General features: G+C 41.1%; 1 protein-coding gene across 1 annotated transcript; it reads right to left on the reverse strand.

The window, feature by feature from the left end:
* hs3st1l1 (heparan sulfate (glucosamine) 3-O-sulfotransferase 1-like1) lies at positions 1-26735 on the reverse strand. Its single transcript, XM_080868894.1, has 2 exons — positions 26444-26735; positions 1-1462 (listed from the first exon to the last, which is right to left on the reverse strand). The coding sequence occupies exon 2, from the start codon at positions 1294-1296 to the stop codon at positions 364-366; it is 933 nt and encodes a 310-aa protein (XP_080725020.1). The 5' UTR covers positions 1297-1462; positions 26444-26735; the 3' UTR covers positions 1-363.
* Positions 26736-27002: the final 267 nt, after the last annotated feature.

The following is a 27002-nucleotide window of genomic DNA, read 5'->3' on the forward strand; positions in this document are numbered from 1 at the left end:
TTTATTATCAAGAACAAGAATATCAAAGGAGAGGGGGAAAAAAACTTCATCAGTTTCATAAACTTGTTTTCACTGAAATTTCACCACTTAACACTTCCAGCACAGAGAGAATGACTTATTAAGCTTGAAGGTTCTTCTTTTTAATCTTACGCCTGTAGTTACAGTTTTTCACATTTTTTGCCGTTATCGTGTAAATATAGAACTCCTCTGCTGAAACCAGAGATTACAACAGTAGTTATTAAGAGGCTATTCAAAAGTTTTTAAACGTCCTTAAAGTGCTTCATAGCCTCCCGCATTTTTTAAAATGTTTTATCCTCGTCACAGACAAGATAGTGGCTCTGTTAAGAATGCAAACTGGGGTTTTTATTGCCAGTCGAAGGTGCGCTTCACCAGCCTGAAGAAGGTGCGGTTGTGTTCTTGAAGGTAGGAGCGGAGCTGCTGGAGCACAGTGCTGTTAACAGCAGGATGAGGTCGTCCCTTAGACTCGTGCAGACAGCGCTCTCGGCCATCACTGCGGATGCAGTAAAACCCTTTGGTCTGATTGAAGTAGAAGTTGGTGGATACTATCCTGGGTGGCAAGTTAAGGAAGCGCTCCACCCTCTGAAGCTCTGGGAGGGGATCACGGATCAGAGCGTCACCGTCTACTATGTGTATCTGTTCTAAGGGAAAGTGGCGCAGCCAGTTGCGCATGTGGACGTCGTACAGGCTCCTCTGAATGGCCTTGTACCTCATATTCAGCGCTCCGTTGCGCACTAGCAGGTTTTCAATGGCCTGAACCGGCTTGTGGTTCTCCAGCCGGTTAAAGTACACCTGGGTGTAGTCGGAGATGACCCGCTCAGCTGGGTCTCGCAAGATCAGCAGCAGCTTAATGGAAGAGTTCATGGCACAGATACGTTCGGGTGCAAGGGCTGAAGTGAAATAGCCTGGAGTTTTCTCTATTGTGATCTGGTGTGGGTAAGAGTAGGGCATTAACTCACGGTACCACTCAAAGCCCTTGGCGTAGTTCTCATCCCAGTCAAAGAAGTGCACCTCGGTGGCGGCGGCAGCCACTTCAGGGTGTATGTCCAGCATCTCCAACAGCGCTCTTGTGCCACCTTTGCGTACCCCAATAATAATACTATGTGGGGCTCGTTTGCTTGTTCCCGGGGGTGGAGATGTGGTTACATCTCCAGAGACATTCGCTAGTAGGCCGGTGTCAAGGTCCACGGTGTCCAGTGTAATCCCAAATCCTGCCTCAGGTGGGGCAGCGTATGTCTGAAGAACCAGGAGAAAGGCCGATGTCAGAAAACAGGCCATGGTGATGGACTGAAGTGGAGACTTGCAAAGAGTCAGTAAGAAAGAAGGCTGTGGCTTAGCTGTGGACCAAAGCTGACTTTCCGAACTCAGTGGTGCTAAGAAATGCAGTCTTTGTCTGCCATTGAATATGAACTGGAGACGGAGGACGAATCAGTCTGCGGTACATCTGCAGGGAAGAACAAAGAAAAAAAAGAGAGAGGAGAAAGGGCTTTTAGGTTTCAGGCATATAATGAAGAATGAATGTCTGTATTATACTGAAATGGCACCTTTCTCATTCCCATGAAAAAGCAATCCAGCCATAAATACAATCCGCGTCTGTTATAAGTGTATGATCTCAAAAGGATAATCTCAATTCATCTTTCTTTGAGTCTCTTTTAATTCTCCCTCTTCCCATCTGCTTTCTCTTCTCACTCTATAAAGTCACTTTCAATTGATACTGTAATTTCTCGGTGCGAAAAACATTTAGCCAGACAGCTCATCAGAAAATGTGTCTGAAATATGCAATTGAGTCTGAAGGCCAAAAGATGAGACCAGAGTTCTTTGTCTTCCTTCAGCAGGTCAAAATCCACACCTGTATCAATACGCACCTACCCACAGCACTGAAACCAAGAGACTGTAAAGACAAATTTATTGCCGGAAATCAGATGACTTCCCACTCTAAGTGGCTTTGATTTTCTATACGAGCCGAGAAAGATCGATACCAGAGCAGTGAAATCCAGCAAACAACAAGGAGAAGGATTTAGGGTGTTAGGTTTGACTTATAATCTTGCCGAGGAGCCCTTCAAAAGCATGGGAAAATTGAATGTCGCTGCCTCGTCTTTTTTAACTTTTGATCCTTTCTATAAGGCCTTTTAAATATTTTAATATTCGCTTTGTTTTTCTTGCCTTCAACAAGCACTAGTCAAATGGTGCGCCTCAACTTCAGCACGAAAAAAGGGAAAAAAACATCTCTGTAGCAATAAATGTATACATATATGTATATATTTAACGCCATGGAATTAATTGAAATGGCAAAAGTCTTCAGATATTTTTCACGAGGAAAGGCAGCCGAGAGAGCTGCTGCTTACTCTGTGCTAGTCAAAACAACAGGGATGGGCTATGCAAACATCCAGATTCAACAGCAAAGGTCACGGTAAGGCAATCCAAACAAGCACACATATTCCCATCCTGGGAACACATGGCTGCACACACACACGTGTGCGCACACACACACACACATTATTTCAAATGCCTACTGTAGACAATTTTTTCCCTACCTCGTCCCTCATAATGTAGACCACAAATGGGTTTCTTTCAAATGCAATTTAAAAACTGGGTGTTTCTGTGGAAGTAACTTCGTCACCTTTTGCACGTTTCAGCACACTGGGGATAATTTCCCTCCCAACTAAGACGCTGAATTCCTGGCTCACAGTCTGTAGATGCCATTTACTGTAATTACATCTATTGGGGTTTTCAAGGAGGAAAGGATATTTTTTAAAATAAATTTGATCTTTCATTTCTTTGATAACAGCAGGGAGGCTGCCTGTTTCGGCAGTTATTTTTCTCAGCAATGTTTTCCTTCCAAGCCCCCCACCCCCACCACCAATGTATATATATATATATATATATGTATGTATATGTATATGTATGTATATATATATATATATATATATATATATGTATATATATATATATATATGTATATACATATACATATATATATATATATTTATTTATTTTTTTTAGAGAAAATCACACACTCAGTAATTTATTTTATGTTTAACGAAAGGCTGAAAAAAGTCCCTTCCCTACCTAATTTATGCACCAAGCCAGCAGTGTGAAACAACAATCAGCTTGACTCCAGAATGATCAGCCATTACAATAATTTAAGATAAGTTTGTGGGACACGCTCATTCCGGACTGATGAAAGTATGAAAGTGTAATCTTTGCATAGAAACTGTCAACACATTGTGAGGGGATCATAGATTTGTGAGGCGCGCATAGACGATCTAAATCTGCGCACTTGAGTTGTTTTTAGCGGGCCAACTGTTATCATTAATCCTCTGCTTGCAGAAATGCTCAGCCTTCAGCACAATTTAATCACAGAAGCCGTCTCTTAATTAAGTGAAGAGTGTAACTACCAACGCGCAGAGCACATTTCTGCGGTGTCACCAGTGGCTTTCTCTCACCTTACAGAGTCTTTCAACCATATAAAGCCTGTGACACATGCCTCCCCCTCCCCAGTTACACATTATGATCTGTGGTCTGAGTGTGGGACTGGGCCCGTGTTCTGAACGCGGGAGAGCTGACCTGCCCTACAGGAGCGGGGATGGTGCGAGGAGGCACTTATGTGCTGTGACAGCCTCGCCTGCCTGTCAGCGTTTCCCTGGCAGAGAGCTGCCAAGTCCAATGCTAACAGCCAGGCAGCCAGACGAGCTTTCTGTCTCATCCAATTCCCCCCACACCTCTCACAGTACAGCACCACCTGGAAGGAGCCATTGTTTCGCATTCCACCGGGCCTTATTGCTTTATTCTGCACTTGATGTGTATCTTTCCAGCTTTTCAATCGGCACATGGCAACCACAATATCTGGCAGACCACTTAACCAAGAATATATCCGCTGAAGACTGCAGGAACCAGTGGAAGGTTATACAGGCTGGCAGGGGATAACTATGGCCACACTGAGTTTTGTGTGCAGGATATAGCATCTGTTTGGTGTCTCATTGCTGCGTCACAGCATCAGAACCTAGATTCAGATTGTAGAACTGGACACATTTTTTCTTGAACACTCAAAAAACAAATTCTGCCTAAATTGCTGACTTTAAATAATTTAATTGCATATAGATTTTTTGTAACTTTGTTCTATAATGTAAAATGTTAAACTGAACAGAATATGCTCAAATGCACAGTCACCCCAAGGTGCTTTATTTTGTAAGGTAAAGACCCTACAATAACTGGAATAAAAATACACCCCAGCAACCACATGACCCCCTATGAGCAAGTACTTGATGACAGTGGGAAGGAAAAACTCCCTTTCAACAGGAAAAAACCTCCATGAGAGGATCAGGGATGGGCAACCATCTGCCACAACAAAAATAAATGTTTCATCTTTTACATTTTAGTTACATTTTACTCAAACTCACTGCTTCATTTTTATTGAGGGTGAAAAATCCAATTTTTTTCAGTGTAGGGTTTTAATGTTTTCCTCTGGCTACCTTTCTTCAGGCACTCTAAAGGCATAACAGTGCCGCAAGGCCATGAATGCCAAGGCGGTGGAAATGCTTTTAAACCTGTTCTGTTGTTTGCATTTTTCATCTTGAACCAGACATATCCTGATTTGCTGTGCTAAATAGACACTGGCACCATTCTGACCTAAGCCATGACGTGACCATCTTTAATCCTTTAGCACTGCAGCGCTACTCCTTAACCTGATGATACCATACATAAGAACGATCCCAGTGGCAATGAGGCATAATAAATTTCCAGAAAAGAAAAAAGTAACATTTAATACTTAATATTCCCAGATAGCCAGAATTAAGGTATCGCAGTATCAGTGCATTACTAATATGAACCATTAATACCTCATGAATTAGAGTCAATCCCTCCCTCTCTTTCAAAATGGTGAGACTTTTTTAATTAGATTGGGGTGGGGGTGGGGGGCAGCTTTGGACGGGAAGCAACGACCACACTTTTACTGAATTAGTTTTACATGCATTAGCTCTGTGAGTGTCCACTCGTGCTGAAGATGTCTCCCTGCCCCGCACACTGGGATATTCTCCATCCTCTTTTTGACCCTGATTATGTATAAGTGGGTATGGAAATTGAACTCGGTAAAGTCGGAGGCACAGTTGCTGAGATAACAAAAATCTAAAACTCTGCACCACACTCGCCACTCGAACCCATAATTCTGAGCCTCCGCACACACGCGTACACACACACACGTACGAGAGCTGCCCTTCGCTGACCATTATCCAGACTTTAAAACTATTCTGGCACCGGAGCAAAAGTGCAGCGTACCACCTGAGCAGACAGCTTCGCCAACAGTTCTGCACTATTCATTATATCCCACCAGGCTAAGAGGAGGGCTCCACAGGTTCCAGGCACCACGGGAAGCCAGGTTCCCACTAATTATCCCAAACAGCCGCCTCTATACATCTACAGCGAAAAAAAAAAGCCTCATTCATATTCAACAGGCCCCCCTGCCATTAACTGTGGCAGGCAGCAGGTATTGCACAGGGTGCTTTGTTTTTTTAACGGCTGCTCATTAGAGACGTTAGTACAAAATAATTATTACTGCAATAAAGCTTGATTACAAAGGGTGGCTTTTGCTATTAAACGGATTCAAGTGAGGAAGTCAAAATTAATCAATATTACTATCCATTTTTCTTGTGTGGTCACACATTTTAAATCATTTAGCACCACAAGTAAACATAAACACACACAGATTGTTTTACTTGTTTGATCTAAGCATAAGAATCTGCCGTTGCTCTTATCTACCGCTTGTTTATTTGACTTCATTCCATCCCACACTCTTGCATCTCCACTTCGCTGTCGTCCAGCGTTGTTAGACGATCCCGTGTGAGAGGCTCTGACCCGTCCGTCCAGTCACTTTGGACACAGAAACACATGCACTTTCACTCTGTTTTTGTTTTGCACTTTCCCACTTCCTTTCCTCGCCCATCCTCTCCAGTAGGCCTTCAGAAACCACTACAATATATTTTTTCCCACCCACCCACATCAAAACTGGAACTCTGAAACTTCACTCCCACATGCAGGACTGATTTTAAATTATGGATGCATTTTGGTTCGCAGTGGGATTCCTGGCTCACTTGATTAATTTCTATTGCAACAACTTCAGGCTTCAGCTACGTACCGAGGACAAAGACAGAGCTTTTCTTTCTTTCTTAACCTAAACTACATAGATGCAGTATAAACAGACGGCATGAAAGCCAGCAGAGCTTTAAGAAACTCACACGTTTAGTTTCTCAGATGTAAAATCCTTAACTTCCAACCCTGTGCTGCATCAGCATGCAAAAGGGTTTTGAAGGGACACCTTGAGTCCTGTGAAGCATTCCAATCCCTGTTCAAAGCTAGCTTCATCATGATGTGAACAAATAATGAGTGAGTATTCCCCCTCTGTTTACAGTATATTACAGCTGTTAACTGGTGAGTATAAGAGAAGAAGGCTGTGGGGTAGCTTGAGAACACAGTGTTGCCACTTTTAATCTCCAGGCTGGTAAAGAAAATATAATCGGGGAAGAGCAATGCTTTCTTCTCATTAGAAAGCCAACAGATGTGCCCTACGCAAGGCATTTAACCCCTGACTAGGAGAGAGAGTTTGAGCCTATTGTGATGTTGGCATTATCCAAGGTTAATGTGGAGGCGTGTTCACACGGAGCTGTTAGTATTGGGCGATTGTTGTCATATGTGCTCTTTTCCACAGCTCATTCAATAACTCGAATAGAAGAAGAAGAGGATGATGAATCTGTTTTCATCAGGTCTTTCTGAGAAGACAGTTTGTGGTGATTATGACAGTTTCAACAGAAGCTTTCAAAAAGGAGGATTTGTTGCAGCACTGCTTTACATATAACATATATGCATTAATTTGGGCTAGATGTACCTATCAAAGTGACATTTGGCAGTGGCAAAAGCATCGGAGTAATCCTCTCCTTTGGGGCCACCTGCTGGTAAAGTATCTCTAAGTTATATCATAAGAACTGAGCACTTCCTGTGTTCCAAAGGATCAACACAAGAAAAAAGAAGAAAGAAACTTTCACTGATCATGGTCAAGGAAAGACTTCAACACCCTCTCCAAGCCTTTACTCCTGTAGCCACAGCTGCTGATATAATGAGAAAATCTAATGTCCATTTGGGCTGTGACCAACCTTCCCTCGAAAACTAACCCTACACTGAACAGTAGGAGAGTTTGAAACACTAAGCTAACCTTCGTGATTGTGTCTGCTCGTTGCATGCATCCCTTTCATAATGAAAGTGGTTTCGATGAAATAAGACCCTGGAAGAGTACACTTTTTGAAAGACAAACATAAAAAAGCCTGACTGGTGTTTGGTAGAAATGCATGTTTACAAGCCCCAATGCTTGTGAAAGGATGTACTTTGGACACATGAAACCAAATTAAAGCTTTTTTGTTTCTTTTTCCTTCTGGTAAAACATATCAGCTCTGTATTCTCAGAGGGAAAATTAAGCTCTGTAAATCAGATTACAAAAGTACTCTTTGGTTCTTTTTTTTTTTTACCTTTTCTTCAGTCTCTCTTCACATTCAGGAACAAAGAGCACACGGTGCTCTCATTATTTTTCCCATGCCAGCCTATGTAGGTGTGTTTTAAACCCTTTTTCTCTCTGATTTCTGTGCCAGCCTTGACTTGTTTTCTGAGTGAACTCACAGGGTTTCTGCCTGGTTTAGTGTTGATGCAGGGCAACTGCCTGATTCAACAGTGTTTCAAACTTAAGTGTAATGTATTCAGTTCATAAAAAATGCACGTTTTAAAGCTATCCGGTTGTTCAGTGATGACGCGACGAATCCTACTTCCGGGTCTAAAGTAGTCTGCGTTTAATATGGCATTTGTGTTGTTAACATGTTTAATGTTATGTATTTTCTTCTATTTGATCTCAAAAAGCTCCTAAAACAGTCAGCGATCACTGTTGCCCTCCCTCGGCTTTTATTACCGCTAATCATTTATTTAAGCTCAGTTTTTAAAACCTTAGGATGTAACTACAGCCCAGCCCATGCAGCAGTATATGAATGACTAACCTCGTATTGTGGATGGATTATCTCAGTTGTTCTCCTGGCTGAAGTTTGGTCCGTTTACAGCATCCTGCCATGCGATTACATTTGTTCCTGACCACCGAGAACACTCACGGTAACTTTTATCAAGTGGGAAAAAAAGTTAGCTTGTTTATATTATGCTAACATAGCTGTGTCGCTAGCGGTCACGTAGCACATCATTATATACCAGCTAGCCAAACTTCAGTAACCCTACAAACGTCACTGCTGTTTAGTTTTCTGTCTTCATTTATGTTGGAAGTGATAGCAGAGCTGTACGTTTTAATTTGTTTCCAAAACCCCGCAGTCAGGACATGCTATATTGTATTTAGATAGAAGCTAGCGAGCTAACTCCCTGCTAACTTCTAACTCCGTTAAATGTCATAAATTCCGTTTTCATGGATGCCTGGATGTTAAACTCAATTGTTACACCTGGTAGAGCAGAACACTGATCATTTTATTAAAGATGAAAGACTTTAGACAGTTTTTCAACTCTCAGTAATGCCATAGTGATCGTTTGATATATGGACCTGCAGCGGAGTTTAGACCCAGACACGGCTAGTGACGTCAGACTGAACAACCGGATATTAATGGCAGCCTTGGAATGCCATGTTAATTTAATCCTTGCTTAACTTTCAATCTTTAAATCAGGCCCTGGAAGTGTGATAAAATGCCATAACTATGACAAACTATTGATGCAGACAACTCAGCAGTATTTTACAAACACTGATGCTGGAGAAACAATATTTCCCTGTTTTGAGAGGACTGCAGCTCTGATGGGAAGCAGTATCGAGCTATTTTTGGAGCGCATGAGTAAGACAATGACCTAATCCACACCCACATGTCAGCAAAGGCATTCATTAACAGAGGATGTAATCTGTCATTTGCTTTTACACTCAAACGCATGTGGCCTCGGGCCCTAATTACAGTCTTTTATCTGTGATTTTCTATAAGTTGAGTTAAACTTTCTCTGTATAGCAGTCGTTTCAGCTTTTTTTTCCCACCCATTGAGTTGTTCAGTGTGCAACGTAAGCTCTTCCAATTACCAATCCTTCTGCCCACTGCCATCTGTGCACACGAACATGAGCCACCCAACTCGACGAAGGCCTGCGCCACATAAACAAATGTATGTTTCTGCTAGATTGGCAATGTTTGAATAAGGATCTTTATCGACAAACAACGCATCGTAGCATTTTATATAAAATGCTGTTGCTTTTCCCCGATTGCCCGGGTCAAACAATGCCGTGGAGCACTGTCATTTCGCCATGGCAACACCCCTCCAGTTACCCAGCCTAAATGCGCCATTGTTCAACTGCCACGGGATTGCTCTCGCAGTCCCGCAGTCTTCGGCCCAGGCCTCCTCCAGTTTAGCCCTGACATTTGTCAATGCGCTGAGATTTATTTCAAGCACCAACTGACATTGTCTGGATTCCCACAAGGCATTTTCACAGATAAAATAGGCTGACTTGTTCATCACCCTTGGATGAGTGGAGGCAACCAATCCCAGGGACACTGACTCACTCAGGAAAGTGTTCCGCGGCCCGTCAGAAACAACAACAGACTATGAGAAGGAATTCAATCAGAGTGTGGCCTGATGATCCTCATTCAGCCTGCCACTTCTGATAAAGCACCTATGCTTTCCACAAAATCAAGCTCCCCGCTCCGCAATAGCCTCCTCATCTCACGAAGATAAAGCTAATTTTGCTGTGCCCCAATTTAATGCTGCTGTAATTCTTTTCCCATCACACCTTTTCCTGCTTCTCACAATGAGTCTGATCTTCTCTGTGTAAAGTAATTGATCTGCGGTTCATCGCGGAGGGAACACTGCGAAATGCCGACTTAATCAAAACAAACGCACCGGCTTCGTGCTCCCTTCGTGGGTCTAAGTCTGCGGAACGCCAGCACTTTCGCCCCCAGTCACGCAGGCATCCTGCAAACACCAATATACACATACATTATGGATGAATTACTTCATCAAATAAAAAGCAGGCCATCTTGTAATGAACAGCGAGGATACTCTTAATCTTTGATGAGGCCGATGTGATGAATAGTTTAATGAAAGAAAACTATGGAAGGCCTGCCGGGTACTGACGATGATATCAAAGCTCTGATGAGTAAAGTGAGAAAAATGTGCAACGTTTAGAGAATTTTATGATTATTTTTCTGTACCGTTGTTTATTAAATGGCATCAATCTTACAGCTCATACACAGCATTACAGAATACACTGAACGTAATCCTACCTTGCCAAGTGTTGAGTTATGCAGAGAGTAAACTGTACTCGAGGGCAAAGCGCGTAATACATATTAACTAAGCTGTACACGCACACACACACACACACTAGGGGCATGCTGTTTTCCTCCAAGAGGTCAACTTATATCTTGTGTTTATTTTCCCACACTACAGCTGGTGTGTGCAGTTGGAAAACCTTTCAAGATCTGGCACAGCAGCGTTCTATTGGAAGGCACACGCCACGGATCTGCCAGTGTTTTCCCGCCATCACAAATATGTATTCAGTACTGCAGAACTCGAGGTTTAGTATTTGGACCTTCTGTGATTTGCTGTTGGCTGCCAAGCGCTGGAGTGATTCAACACCAGGCGGCAGTTAGCAAGCTAATAATAACACATTCATCTTAAAACCATTTAGCACAGAGGTGTCCTGCATTCACTTGCATCCAAGCATTATGCAGTTAGATGTGTCAGTAGTGGTTACACTGGGATATCACTGGCGTATGTGCAGTAAATAAACAAGCAGAAGCGCACTCTGGAAACACAGTGAGCACAAATAAAGCATGCTCAGGTAGGAATTCAATGTATCCCATAAGAGGCAATAAAAATAGACACCTGACAATTAGCAAACTGTGATGGTGTTCAGCAAAGTCAGGGAGCAGCGGTCAGCTCGACTGGCTCGGCTATCATATTAGCGCAAAGCCAGGATTGTCTTGATTTGTTTGTGCAGTACGTGTGAATGACGAATCAGTCAAGCGTGACTGAGAGATACGGAGATGGGAAATACAAGGAGCATCAGATTGGCGGTGACAGACGCCCATTTCTGGGATGTCGCTTTAGCCGCAGCGAAGGACCTTGAACTTGAACTTTCACGGTATCGAGCTACCTCATCTGCATAAGTAATTCAAGTTGTCGCCTCAAATGCGGCTCACGGATCGTAACACAATCGGATGGATCAGACGGTGTGGGCTGAGACAGTGCTAAGTTTAAAACCTGCTAAGTCATCCTTTTTACCGACTCTATCAGACACAAAACCTTTAAGAGAGGCAAAATCAACTCATTTTAATGTTGACTTGATGTAGTCATTCCTTCTGTTCATACTGCACACTAAGTGTTTCTTCAGTCTATTTTCTGTGTACAGGCATATTCTAGTTTTTGCTTTTTTAATTAATGATAGGCATAAAAAAATACTCTCCCCTCCTCCCCCAAGAATACAAAACAAATATTTTTCAAAGGTGCATCGTTCATCACTTTGAGTTCATTTGAAGTGCAGTGGAGAGGCATCTCTTAACTTCCAGAATAAACAGGACGACTGGTTAGAGCAACTCTGTTGTAATCTTCAGTATCATTTAAAATGTGGCATGCCTAGTTCATATTGCATTTAAATATTTATATTAAGATTCAGGCAAGATTTTGTTTATTAACTGCAAAATAACGTATGCTCTTGGATTAAGGCACAAGGTTTCGACTAACCGTTGGTTTTATAATGAGTCATTTGGTTAAATGTGTTATCTCAGTAGACATCATCATGTTGTGGTGCAATACCTTATGTTTATGCGAACCCCTGAATGCTTTATTTAATAGAACAGAATGCAAATCTTCATATTTAAACACATGGTATATAGCAAATTATACTGCAGTTGTTCATTAATTAAGCAACTGAAAGGCATCAGTTAAACAAACAACCCCCAGTTACTTTTCTATCAATAAACATCATCCATATATACAAATTTATAAAAGTACTATAAAAAGACCATCAATTTCCCACATGTGACTCAGCATCATTTATTGAGCGCAGTTTGTGACTGTGCATACTGGCACCTCAGAGGCAAATAAAACCAGTTGCCTCTGCGCTCAACTTTGAGCAACATCCTTGTAATTTCCTGGTTGCAGGGCAAACTAGATCGTAAGAGAAGTGTTTATCTATAATAACAATCTCCAGCTCCATTTCCCCGTGCACTGCCGCCTGCTTCTCTGGCAGGGGTGTGCTTCAGAGGCCCGACTGGGCAGAGGTGAGGGAGGACATAAACCACCATAGCTCCGTGCGGCTGTCGTTCGTTCTATCATTACATTGTTTACTGCGTTTGCCTTCGCACCGCTCCACACCGTTGCCTGTGAAGCACCGAGCTGCTTTTTTAGCGTAACCTCTGCAAAATCTTCCCCGTGCATGAGAGCAGACGATAACTCCAGCGCCAGTTGGGCTCCACACGCGCTTTTAAGCTGAGATTCCTCCACCAGTGAGGCACCATTTACAGACATTTTCAAGGAAGGCTAACCACAAGTATTGGCAGCCTCTGTTACTTTATACTCTTTCTGCTCTTGTTCTTTTTTGAGAACACAACACTGGCAGCGGTTTGAATGCAATCTCACCGTACACTTTCTTGTGTTCAGCCTGCATAGCAGGAAGGGATCCACCATCGGTTCAAATCACCAGAGCATGCGCACACTGAAATGAGGTGTGGGTTAAAAAGAAAAGAAAACAAAAAAAAATATGCTATTGAAAAAAAAAACACTCTTTGCTTTAACTGAATTTAATGTGTGTGGAAAGAAAACCAGAGTAGGTGACGTACAAGACTTCAGGCTCATTTTAATGGCTGTAAGAAACCTGTCTGCAACTTAATGAAAATATCTGTGCATGTGTAGTCCTGGGTGGGTGACAGAATCAGGTTAAGAAGATAGAGGGAATAAAACGTGTCACTTCAGCAGGGTGACTTTCATAGGAGAGCAGAGCTTTGTCTTCTGCTGGTGTGTCGCTAAACCCACAAGCTACTGTAAGAACCCCCGCTAAAGCTAATGAGTGTGCAATATTATTTTTTATTTCCCTCCCAAAAGAGCTTAAGCACTCTGTATTTTACCGCTTTAAAAATCACCACGGCACACGGTGAAATGAAGCCCGGCGCAAAGATTAATCAACTTCAACTACAAGACGGGTCTTATCGGAGCCACATTACCGCCTGTAGTATGATGACGATGACTTCTCGCTGTCAATTTCATCTGCGCCCCCTTGTTGAGCCGTTCTTCATGAATAAGACATCATCACCACCCCCCACCACCCCAGCCTTTTGGCCATTCCCCTTTGGCTTATTGCTCGTACCACCGCCTCCACAGTCCTGTAAAAACCAACTGAAGTGTTTATGGGAGATAAGAGGCAAAGGAGGTCGCAGGCCCAATAACTCCTTTTATCACCCCACGTTCTGCAGCGAGGCCCGTTTTATGGGCGAATGTGCTGAAGACGAATTCTTAATTAGAGAAGTTTGTGGACCCAGCATCAGAGGCCTAATGGGGGAATAAAAAGAATCAGAGAAAGGGCATCTGCAAGATTACTTGTTGGCTTGCTTTGTTACTGTGTCATGTAGCGAAGATTGGAAAACAGCCTCGGTTTGTTCTCTAAACAATAGCAATGAAAAAGGCCTTTTAAAAATGTTTGCTTGGGTGCGAATGTTATGTTCGTCTGAGTCCATTCGAAATTAGTTCAGGTTATTGATTTTCTTCAGGGCTTATCTTTATTAAAGGAGCCTGCCTTGTCAATGGAATTATGCCTCTGCCATTAAGGTGAGCTGATTCTATTTCCCATTATTGTAAATTCCTGCCCAGACTTGAAATGGCTTAGGTTAATGGGAAACACAATGTTTTGTCCTAAGCTTATCTCGCTAGTCAAGAAGTTTGAAAGAAATAACATATAGAACTTTACTTCCTGTGCATTTAAAAGTCGATGCCACCCGGGGTTATCATGAATATTTTAGTTTTATTTTACTTTACCATAATTCCTGTTAAATGTTGTCCCCTTGAATTCCGTAGATTAGGCCCATAAAACGATCGGTTCAGTTAGATGTTATATGGGACATATAGATATTTTAAAAATACAAGGTTTTATTAAACAGATATTTTTTGGGTGTTCCTAGTGATTCTTTCACGCGGTGATTATACATCGACTACATCGTTATGAATAGTACATGTAATACCACCAGCATGATGTAATCAATAAGGTCTCCACATATCCCTTGGCCTTTAACTTAATGAGGACCGGCTAGCTGCAAGGCTGCCTTTAATCTGTGTGTGAATGTGCCGCTTTTTCTTTTCCCTCTGTTTAACTTCCGCACACCTGCATGTGAGGATGAGCTTTTAAAAATCTTTAGTCATTTTATTCTAATATCATGAAGTGCCACTTTTGACTAATGTGAACAGCCTGCAATGGAAGGAAACTCAAATTTTAATTAGCCAACTTGGCAGACACGTTTCACCAGAGCAGACCAGACCAGATAATGACTAGGACCCTGTGATACCAGTCGTCTGTGTATTAACTGAGGAAAAAAGGAAAAATTTAATTAATCATTTTCCCAGAATAGGGAAAAGGGATTGCATAATTTTAAAACTCCATAATTATCTCAACTCCACAGCAACAATGAAGCAAGGATAAATACACAAGAATTACGATCTCTGAGCAGGATGGGGGTGAAATGAAATGCCTCAGTTGGAAAGTGGCATTAGTTTTATTGGGGGTCTCTTTCTATTGGACTCTATTCTAAGTAAATACGAGAATTGGGAGCATTTCTGTGGTTCGCCCCATAGAATTGACAACTAAATTTAGCAAACAGTGGAACATTAGTTCAGAGTTGTGGTGCAATCCTCCGCCGTATTCGCTCATCAACTTGTGCCGTACAGCCTAGATTAACCATCTTTCACTTCATTTAGATGGAGGATTGTTTGGGGGTTTGCCTGATTATATCTGTCTCGAGCACAGACCAAGCTTCTATTGGTATTTAACAAAGATTAGCTTTAAATTGATGATTAACCTTTGTAATCCTGTGTGCATATTGGAAATGGCTTGCTTGTCTTTACCACAGCCACACAAAAGAGATGCTGCATTATCATTCAGGGAAAATTGAGGCTGGGAAAGCAAATGAGGCAGAGTGTTATCTGCCTGGTGTTTGGCTGGATAATGAAGACAAATCTTCAGACTAGAGAGCCATCTTATAATGAATCCAAACAGATGAATTCTTTTGACTTCTTAGCATGCATCTTTTAATAAAACTTCACTCTGACCCTGACAAGCAATTGCCACCCGTATGCTGCAGAGAAGCAGGATTTACTTGTGGGAATGTGTGGATACCATTGTTTAGATGGCTCTATTAGGGAGTAATCAGACATTAAATGAGTAATTTCTCCATATTTAACTCCAACCGGGGAGGTAATGGTTTAATTTGCTGGGCAATGAGTTTTCCTATGTGGAGTACTTCTTGCATTAAATTACACTGCAATACAACTGCATCTGTTGCTCTGGAAATTATCAATGCACAGATACACCCCTACAGACTTCTCTAACCCACAAAACAAATTTAATCTCCAGTGACTTCAGCCATCCAAAGATATAAAAATCAAACCCAAGCTAGTGGTTTTCTGCAGGAGCTCTCAAACCTTCTTGGGGGCAAGGAGCCCTCACAGGGCACATAAACCTTACATAATCCTAATGTCAATTTAATGAGATTGGGCTTAACGTCACTTGTTGATGTGAACTTACTCAAATAATCTTTCTACGCTTGCTAGCTAGCTTCCAAATAAGCCAAGCTATGCAGCTTTGTAGCATCCTTACAGAGGTTGGTAATTTCATGACACACTGACATGATTTGTCACAATCGTATTAGTCTATATTGCGCAAGAGGGAGTTTTCTTAGCTTGGTATAAATGTTCCCTTACAGCATATATGCACTAGGGTTGTAAAAAAATACTCAGATACTAATCCAGACTAAAAATTAATATCATGTTAGAAGCTCATTTGCTACAGCATCATCTGCACCTCCTCCAGTTTACACATTATTTCAACCCCACCGACCACTAGGAGCTGAACATAGTATATTCACAATATGGAGCAAACCTCTGTGAGGAATTTCAAGAGGTCAGCAGAGCCCCCACTTTAAATACACTTAAGTATTTAACATGTTAGCCTGGCCAGCTCACACATTAACATTAGCCATTTAACTATTAACAATTACCTGATGACCACATCAGCCTACTGTTAACATTAAGGCTAACAGCCAAATGATAACATTGGAGCTAATCTAAGCAAAGGTTTTCAGTCTTTCCTTACTATAACATTAATAAAGAGTGTTTATTTAACAGTATGATGCGTTTTTTGTGGCTAAAATGTTTTATATTGCACTATTTAGTATAACACCAAAAAACAAGCAGATTGTTCAAAACTCAAAAGATGGATCCCAGTGACGTCTGTCAATTTATTCGACTATTGCTAATTAATTTAATTTCAGATTTTCAACTCTCCCACAAAGCTGAACCAAAAGAATTCATCCTCAGATTGAGTGCCATTTCAGACAATGACTGAAACCACCAGCTCTGTATTCTGACACATGCAGAATGAGAATTGGTAAGTTCTTTGAAACCCTGAATGCCAACATCAAATGCCCTCGCTAATCCTCGCAGTATTCCACAACTGTGGACCCTGCTGCAGTTAACTGAAGAGGATATGATGTAAAGAAGAAGCCATGCGCTGAAAAGTCGTTCTCAAGGTGAGAGACAAACTCTGTCCAGTTTTTATCGAGTCGAGATAGCCTCGAGTTAAATCCTGTTAAATGGCACAGTCTTTATCACACGCTCACTCTTTAAACCAAAGAATAGATCTGCTTTGAAATGAAAAAAATAAAATAAAAAATACCCTCCATGTGCACTGTATAATAAATGCTCCACTCTACAAATTTGTACAAATCTGTTTGGCAGCTACTAAAATGTGAGTGACTGTGTAGAAAAATGCCAGGAGCCAAAGTATGCATACAAAATGAACATATGTTTAGCATACATGCCATTAAATATTTACCTGACACTAAAGCGAAGCCTTTTTTAGTGGGTTAATTTACAGTGATGCATGAATATTGATTACAATATACAATTTCAGTGACATGCATTGCAAATCGTCCTCTTTACATAAACACACTGGTAACAAAAACAAAAATAAAGCTTTTTCAAGCATTTCAGGCTGCATGTAATTATTTTTAATCCCATTTTATATAATATTTTGGCTTGTCTATCTAGATGGGAAAAAACTGAAAGCAAATGTAAAAATAATCACCATTATCCTCTTACGCCCTAAGTTATCGCTGACTGATCAAACAATCAAAACATAATGAACATCTGTTACACACATACTGTAGATTTGTGGGAAATAAGCAAATGCTGTAATTACAAGATTAGAAGGAGTGTACAAATGTGCTGTGAAGTGAAATGGAAAATCTGAAAAAGAATATGGATAAATTAAGAAGAAGCTCATGTGAATCTCTCCAATAGTTGAGTGAAATTAGAATTATCCATACAGATTACATCTTTATATCCCCAGATAATGATACGGCACATTCACTAGTCACTGTGGATTTTCATTTCAGGGTTGGAGAGCACTCTGACACTGAAATGTTACCGTGGCAGTGTTACAGAAAAGGGGCTATGGCCTTAGGGTTCAGAAACTAATGCCGAGCCAATTACCAAACACACAACATACACAGCGCATAAGTAAGAATACATGAGTACATTTAGGACAATCAATAGTCAAACATTAGCAGTTTTTAATGGAATTTCTGCTCTTAGAAAACAATGAAATTCTTTCAGCTTCTACAGTGACTGACCCCAAAGATAGAAATGTAAGTCTGTTCAATAGTCCTGTTTTATATGCATTGTTCTGGATACTTAACCTGTTCCACTCTTGAGTTTCCTGTAGTGAAACCAGGTCACATCTTTATTTAAAATGCACTAGCTGCCATTTTTTAAGGTTGTATGGCACCATCAATAAAAGGGCTGCATAGCAATGCTATGATAAAAAATAAATAGAATAGAATAGAATAGCCTTTATTGTCATTGTACAGAGTACAACGAAACTGGAGTGCCACTCCCTTGGTGCAAGTTTCAATAATAAATATAAATGTAAAATATAAAAGGTACAAAAAAAACAATCGTAAGTACTCAAACAATAGTATGTACAATATATACAGGATAATAGCATTAATATAATGACAGCGACGGTATGGAATAGGTTCAATTGTTTTTGTGCTTATTTACTACGGTGATAGCTCTGGGAAAGAAGCTATCCCTGAATCTGTTTGTCCTGGTTTTATGTGACCTGTACCGTCGGCCTGACGGTAATAGTTCAAACAGTTGGTTGCTGGGGTGAGAGTGGTCCTTGATGATATTGCCAGCTCTGCTGAGGTACCGAGAGTTTGCAGTGACCTCCAGGCTGGATGGATGTAGCATTGTTGTGTTTTATATTGGTTGAGTCACATTTGGGAATTTGTACTGGCAGGTTGTTCTCCTATTTTAGAGTTGTGATCAGGAATGAACATTTGGCGTAAGCAATGTAAAAACCTTCATTATATGTTTCTAATTAATTCATCTATCCATTCTCTTCGGCTTCTGTCAGGGTCACGGGGGGGCCGGAGCCTATCTCCACTAACTGCATGTATTTGGACTTGCAGTACTTAAAATCTCTCTGAAAAAAGTCATTTAAAAATGTTAGCATTATGTTGTCACTGAAATGTTAGATTTGGTGCTGAGTTGTCTACAGCTGTTACATTAGCTTATGCATCTATGTAGCATTTTCCACTGCAAACATTTCAGCCTGTGGAACATTCATTTCACAGCAGCATTGCTAGCTTTTTCAAACAAAATGGTAATGTTTATTTCAGATTAACAGTACAAAGTACCTCCATACTGCCTTTCTTATCAATTATTTGGAGCGACACTATTGTAGCAGCTAATACGCTAATACGCTGTGCTTTTCGAGTTTTGGTAGCAAATAGCTTATATATAGTGACATCCTTATTCTCACCATAGCCACAAATAGTGCATCACAGAACCAACACTGAAAAACTTTGTGCATATATCTGAAAATTCAGCTGCTTCAAGTCAGCTACAGTACTTTTGTGCCAGTGTCATCAAAGTGTAATCCTTGTCAACTGCTATCAGCTACTTACAGCACTATAAATTGTACTATACAGAGTTCAACAAATATCTTTTTTTAATATTTTTGTAGACGTATTATTCACATACAGACACATAAATCTAAACCTTAAAGTTACGTGTTTACTAAGGTGTAATTAACTAGGAATTTCCAATTTATTAACACATTTTAAATATATTTCATTCTGAAATACGTAATAAGCCTGGTAAGTTTTTGTTTGTTTTTCTGTTGGTTAAGTGTTAGGGTGTTTGATTAACTATGTTTTCTTATAAAACTGGAGCTAGTTATCAATGATTAAGTTGCACTGTAGTAGAATAATTGTGCTGCAACTAATAACCACTTTTAAAAGGTCAATGTATTGCCTATTTATTTATAATTACAGTATTTATACATTCCATTTACAAAAATATTCACCTCAAGAGTTTTTATATTTTAAGCAATGTTAGAGCAATTGATTCATTATTGATTAGTATTAAAAATCTGTTAATTGTTAATTAAACATAATAGTGAAAAAGCACAAATATTTTTTCTAGGGTGGAAAAATAAAAAGACCATGTTACCTTTTACCTTTTGCCTGTAAAATAATAATAATAATAAAAACCCGAAACACTTTATTATCTTTCCTTTGTGACATGGCTTTTATTATTAGCCTTTCAGATTTGTGTTGCACAATAGACTGTGAGTTGCTCGTTTTGAAAGGTTCACAGTCCCCAGCCCCATTATATTCAATTAACCATCCAATAAAGGACAGAGAATGAACCAGATATGGGAGCAATATTTATTTGGCTAAAAAAGGTACTCCAAAACCACACATAAATGATATTGAAAATTAAAAAGCAGGCTTTCAGTACAAGTACAAATGCAAGTTGCATTACACTGCAATGTGTTTCACCCTGGTGATATAAGACTACAAATCACAATAAATAATTGTTTTTAAATGTACAAGCACTGAATCCTCGCTTTTGAATTGTGTCATAATTGTGACTATTTTGAGATTCAGCTTCATATAGCTCAGTAACTACACCTCGTGTCACCCCTTTGCCTTTAAGTCAGAAAAAGAGAAACAGAATCTTTCAAGGTTCAATTTCAAGTTTGAGATGAGCAGTGTTCCCTCTGGAGGTGGAAAAAAACGAGAGGTACTCATCTGGGCTTTCTCTTTTCCAGAACACAAGATGAACAGTCTCATTCAGCACCATGGACAGCTCCCCACATTACCTCGAGAGATTGCTGCTAAACTCTTCGCCAATAAGCACAAGTGAGACATTATTAATACTGGTCAGATAGCTTTCTACTGGGCCATGCTGTGCCGAGCCACTGTTAAATACTCAACAGTGTGTCATTATTTTCATCTCCTCTCCGCTTAACTTTGAAAACATCCTCTGAGCTGCCTTCGTTAGGTGTTTGACCTTCCAACAATAAATCTAAATCGGTGTCTCTAAAGATCAAATTTCATATTTAGACTAACCCAGATCTTCGCCTTTGGAACAAATGTCAAGTGTTGCTTCTGGTGGTGACAAGAGCGCAAGTCAGTAGGACCGACCAATGCTTGACATTTTGTTCTCATGAGTATTCATTTGTTCCTTTAAAATTACAACCAGTGATGTGAAAAGAAAAGGAAACGTGGACAAATGCAGAAAATGTATTCCTTAGAAGTAATGATGTTGTCCACACTGACAGATGACTAACAGCTCAGCAGACTTCTTTGAAAATGTGAACCATAAGGTCGTCTTTGTGTGAATTCCTTCGTTAGCTCCCCAGATTACTTTAAAATCTCTAAATTAATGGTAAAACGTTGTGATGCAGGAAATCGTTTCATTGAAATGTGAAATAATCTGCACTCAGGTCACCAGACGCACACTGGAACCGTGTCACAAACAGAAAATCTCCCTACTACACAGCCACAGGTGCACACACCCACACGTCGACGCGTCCACACAAAATAAATTGATACGTATGGAAAAGGCATCTGAATCAAAGCAAGACTCACTCTACATCACAGGGTTGTGCTCCCTCCAAAGCAACGCAAGACTGACAAATATGACAAGATATTCAAACTATGAGTGCGCGCACACACACACACACACACACACACACACACACACACACACACACACACACACACACACACACACACACACACATATATATATATGTGTGTGTGTGTGTGTGTGTGTGTGTGTGTGTATGCAAGAAAAAGAGCAAAAACTTAATGAATAAATGACTTGTCCCATCATCAAGTGGAATGATAAATCTGCTTCATAACACTCGCCATTGATGAGGGTGTCTGGCTTTCTTGAACCCCTTGATGAAAAAGTGGCTCGTGAAATCTGTTCACTACAAGGTGTCGCTGCCCTCTGCTGTCTCTTCTTTCATCCGCTCTCACCCTGTCCTATTATTTCAGAATTGCAGTAAATTAAGCGGGAGAAAGCCTGTTGTCTGATTCTCTCATCTGCATGCCTTTAATAAGGCTTCCCCAAAGGCAGAGTTCAGACTCTGAAGCTTTTGATGATGAAGACAAAGCTCTCATGTGCCTGGAAAAGACAGCTTCTGTACACCCTTTTAATGTTGTTGGTACGCATGTTGGATATGTTGGATAGATATATATGGTGCTCATCATGTGGACCAAGGTTTGCAGCATGGATCTCTGCCTGCTGCACGCTCATGAATTATGGAATCCGGCACAAATATGCAAATCTAAGCATTAGCCTAGTTATGGCCCTGTACTGTAAGTTACAGTGACTTATCTATTATGTATGAACCAAGGACTGGAGTGAAGAGGTCCTGGCAGCCAGCTTCATGGCCCTCTCTCAGTTACTCATTTTCACATCATGAAAGAACATGAATAGCAGGGGAAGTAGCTCCAAAATGTTAACTTTCTGCAGCTCAGCATCTCCAAAGACTTGGGAGAATTAGAACTTGCTTCCATGCTCAATTGCCAAGCTACTTAAAATAACAATGGCTTCCAGAGGATTTGGAGGCCTGGAAGATATGTAGGGAATAAGCATGAAGTTGTTGCTAATCCTCTAATTTCCCCCCACAAGGCTGATATGAAATGCTAGTCTGATCAGTAATCAGTCCACGGGGGAGGCAGACAGGGGATCCAGCCAATTCTACAGACACACACACACACACATAAATCAGCCTCTGTATGACATTACCATCACAATGCTCGATGAGTGATTGTACTTGGGTGACCTAATCACAGGGGTGTAAATATCCAAAATCAAAAAGCCAGCAGAACTGAGAATTCACTAGGTCAAGAGGCTCAGTTTTGAAATCATGTGCATATTATATCAGGCTGAGAGCATGACGAGCGATGTCCTACGGCTCCGAGATGAACACAGTGATCATTAGGCAGGATCAAAGTCAATCACAAAGCACATGACAGCTGACAACTTCTATTTAACTGGGTGCAGGGAAATAATGATGCCTGGGTCTTGTAAATCTTATCACTAGCAAGTCACTCCATTCACAATGCTAACAAGAATAAACCACTCCTTCACTGCCCCATATCAGTCAGGAAAACAGCCTTCAATATTTATTAAAAAATAAAGTTATACCTCAGTTTAATTTATGTATTTTATATTATATTCTTTTTCACAACAACACAACTTTTTGGGCCTAATTGGAGACAGAGAGCTTCAGGCCCCTGGGTAGGAAGAAAGCAGGCTAACTGATGACTAAGAGCAACCACTGACAGGAGATGGCCTTATGAACTCTTAGCTGCACTACATAGATAAAAGATTGTTTCTTACTCTTTCCACATTGGGAACTTTAGAAGATTCATTGTGCCTTGGAGTCTGTATTTCACTTTGAAAGTAGCAACCACCGAGCTCGGCTGGCTAGCTTGCTATAGCTAGCTCAGCATGCTAACAATCGCAGCAATTCTCTCTAGAAATGTCTTTTCATGCATGTTATGTTCACACCTTCAGAGTTTCTGGTGACTCCTTATCACTCTGTGATGTTTTTCTCACATTGTACCAAGGAGACTAGTTAGCACCTGTCATAACTGTGCAGTGGGGAGTTCTGCAACCTCTTAACTCAGCCTGTAATTCCAGGATGCAAATCACAGGAAGTAGCTAATATGCAAATGTATTCAGCAGTGCTGAGAGTGCTCAAATCACAGGTGCTACAAAGCAATGGCCAACAATACCTCCAATCTGGTTACCTGCCTGTGCAATATGATAGGGCTATCACCTTTCATAGTGGATACAGAGCCACATATGTCAGTGTGTGTCTCGACAGCTATGTATCCGTTCTGCTCCACACGGAACGGGTACACTGCTGGGGACTGAAGGAAGTGCAGCTTTAAATCTGAAGTTATTTAGATGGGCAGTATCTATTGTGGCTAAAAACGGTTGCTGTTACACTTAGTGTTGAAGCGACATAGTTACAGAAAATAATCTGAATTACACTCTCCACTAACAGTCATTGCTGTATAATTAGCACACCAATTCAGGCATATTTCTGACAGAGCGGCATTTTGAAGCCCTTTTCAAGCCATTTTATGACAATTGAAACAGTTAAGACTTTGGGTCACGGTCAAGGTTAACGGTGCGATCGTGGCTCAAGAGTTGGCAGTTCGTCTTGTAATCGGAAGGTTGCCAGTTTGAGCCCCGGCTCCGACAGTCTCGGTCGTTGTGTCCTTGGGCAAGACACTCCACCTGTTGCCTACTGGTGGTGATCAGAGGCCCAGAGGGCCCGGTGGCGCCAGTGTCTGGCAGCCTCGCCTCTGTCAGTGCACCCCAGGGGAGCTATGGTTACAATGTAGCTTGCCGTCGCCAGTGTGTGTGAATGACTGAATGTAGTGTAAAGCGCTTTGCGGTCCTTAGAGACTAAGTAAAGCGCAATACAAATACAGGCCATTTAACAAACATGCATTTCATACATTTCATGATATTGTCCTGGCCAGTCTGACCATTACACAAGCATAAATTCCATGACTTAAAAATAGAGGCTGTCACCATACAGTACAAGAAATGTCGATTAAAAATATTGTTTTGGTCACAATTGTTCACAAATAAAAATAAACAATATGGATAAATAGTTTAATGGTTTCATTGACATTTGACTTTGATACAGAGTTTAGAGCCTTCAGGCTGAATTGTGCCAATTTAAAAGCATTTTTAAAAAATGTGTTTCATAAAAGTTGGATCTCTTGAGGGAAAACCTACATCCTCCCACAACCACACACACACATAAAAGCCAAACACTCGATTTCATTTGCATTTTTAACAAAAGTCTCATATGCCTCAGCTAATAGTTTTCATCCTTTAATTCAGCAAACATAACCTCATCAAATATTAACTCTACGCTCGTGTTATTTTTTATTGCTCTTGATTAGCAAAACTTGAGGAGGAGAAAATTCACTTCTGTTTTATTGTTCTTCTCTTCCTCCACCCCACCCCACCCCTCGTCCCCCGCTTTGCTCAAGTGGAGCCAACTGGATAAACTCCATCAAACACAAAAAAGAAAAAAAAATGTAATAACAGGCAATTGAAACTGTTTCTCTCCCACCTCCTCCTCCTTCTTCTATGCTTACCACACGAACCCCTCATGGTGTGGTGTAAAAAACAACTGACCCTGCGTGTTTGTCCACTCCTACACCACAGAGACACCTTTTGTTTTCTCTGTGGATTTAGAAATCATAACCGCCTCCCTATCTCACCATTGTCTTTACAACCTAACTCGTACACGCTTACTGTCAAGATGATCTCATAGACCGCCCGGCTTCACTGCTTTCTGCAATACTTACACGTTTGGTTCGAGCATAGGATGAAGCAAACAAAATATCCGTTCTGGCTTAGCAACAGATGCACAGTCACCACATTCATGTTGATTAGTCGGGTATGAAAATAATGAGGGTGACCCCTTTTTCATGTCGACCTTTTGGCCTTTAATTCCAATTTTCTAACCAGCTTGCAGAGAACTCATTGTGTAGCCTTTTCACCATTTGCCTCTTGATTAATAAGTGTCCATCTAGAAAGTTTTTTTGCACGCGCTCACTATGTATTTCAAATAAAATCTTTAAAAGGGGGATTTTCAGTGGGAAAAAAATAACAAAAAGACTACAGCACATCTCAATATAATGAGCAGTCTACACCCAAAAAGTAATTGTCAGAACATTAACACCACCACATTACTTTCCAGAGCATGGTTATGCAGCCTAAAGATTGAACCTATTTTAAATACAGAGCAATTAAAGCCCACTTGAAGCAAAAGAGATAGGACAGGGTTTCAGCTGGGGAAAAAAAGCCATTATGTTTCATTTGAATTTCATCACAGAACTTATTCCACTCAAACAACGGTTTATGCCTTGGAGGAAATCCTGCTGCTGGAAGAACCAGCTCACATAAGCCAACACCCACATGCTCATAATCAAAGGTGAATTGCACAGCCCATGGCAATTTGCATCCTGTGACGTTATAGTATGTGGCTGCTGGAATTTCACTTGCTTTGGTTGTGATAGCAGATACAGGAGATGAAATGATGCCGAGGAAAGAAACAATGCCACATCAAGGCTACATTTCCCCTAGTACAGGAGAGGGGTAATTATCATTAGCTGCTCTTGTCTGATTGAGTTTACACGGCGACTCTTTAAAATGGAATATAAGAGCTTTCAGTTTCAATCTGGAGCTGGGGGGGGGGGGGGGGGGGGGGGGGGAGTTCTGCAAACGTCTCTGTTTAAGTTCGCATTTTAATCCCTTAAAAAGAAAAAAAAACACTAACTTCGCAAATTTTGCCCCAAACTTTTAATGTGTTAGAGGTGTTATTGGAAAGCTTACTTTAAATGTCAAAGCCCACAGGGTTTAGAAAAGACGGTGCTCCCGTGAGAGCCTAAAGTTAATTTATTGGATGCAGCATTTATTTTTTAATTAGTTTGATCAATACTCTATTAAAAAGAATTTAAATGTGAGGTCCAGAAAAACGACGAGGCACCTATTTCACATGAGTGACTAATCATATTTCAAAATGTCAGAGGATCGGCTCGCTGCGAGGCGATAACTGGATTTGTTCGAGCTTGACAACTGAGAAATGAATCACCCGTGAATTGAAAAGAATAAAAATTCAATTTAAAAAACAGCATCCTTTTCTCAGACGCTAGGAGATTCAAGTTTTGCATGAAAGCGTAACGCATGTGTGTGAGCTGCTGAGAAGCAGTGTGTCCTCAAAGTAAGGGGAAAGCTTGAGAGAAAATCCGGTTACCTCGCACGAGGGGGGTTCGTGGGGGATCTCAGCGCGCCTCTTTGGATTTGGGTTGATCTCAGGAGCGGAGGATGGAGACGAAGCCGAACCGGGGCGCGCACTTTTGCGCTCTGCAGGTCCGCACGGGAGAAAAGCGTCCGCCTGTGCTCTCGGCCACTCTCATCACTGATTCACTGGAAAGCCGACACCAGTGCAGGAACGCAGTCCTTGTTTATTCAAAGTGGAGAACTCGACTCCGGTCTCCTGCTCACGTAGACGAACCCCGTGGATAGAAACGCGGGCAGAGTTGTGCCCGAGCCACTGCTTTGCGTAGCAGACAGGAGGGAGCGGGGAGGAGCCGTCTGCCGTCAGATGATCAGGGAAAGGTGCTCTCCTCACTGATGCTCTGCAATCCTGAGCTTTAAGGGAGAGCTCCAGCTCAGACCCGAACACAATAGCCTCCCACCCTAATCGTATTTATTATCTATTATTCGTTTTATTCTTTCTGTTTTGTCAGACTTGTGCCTTTCTGTGACTATAGAAGATTGGGTTTGCCTAATAAACAATAGGCTTTACCATT

The sequence above is a fragment of the Rhamphochromis sp. 'chilingali' genome (genome assembly GCF_963969265.1).
Source record: "Rhamphochromis sp. 'chilingali' genome assembly, chromosome: 20".
Lineage (NCBI taxonomy): Eukaryota > Metazoa > Chordata > Actinopteri > Cichliformes > Cichlidae > Rhamphochromis > Rhamphochromis sp. 'chilingali'.

Excerpts from the sequence above, each read along its gene's own strand:
- hs3st1l1 (XM_080868894.1), bottom strand. The coding sequence starts at position 1,296 with ATGGCCTGTTTTCTGACATCGGCCTTTCTCCTGGTTCTTCAGACATAC.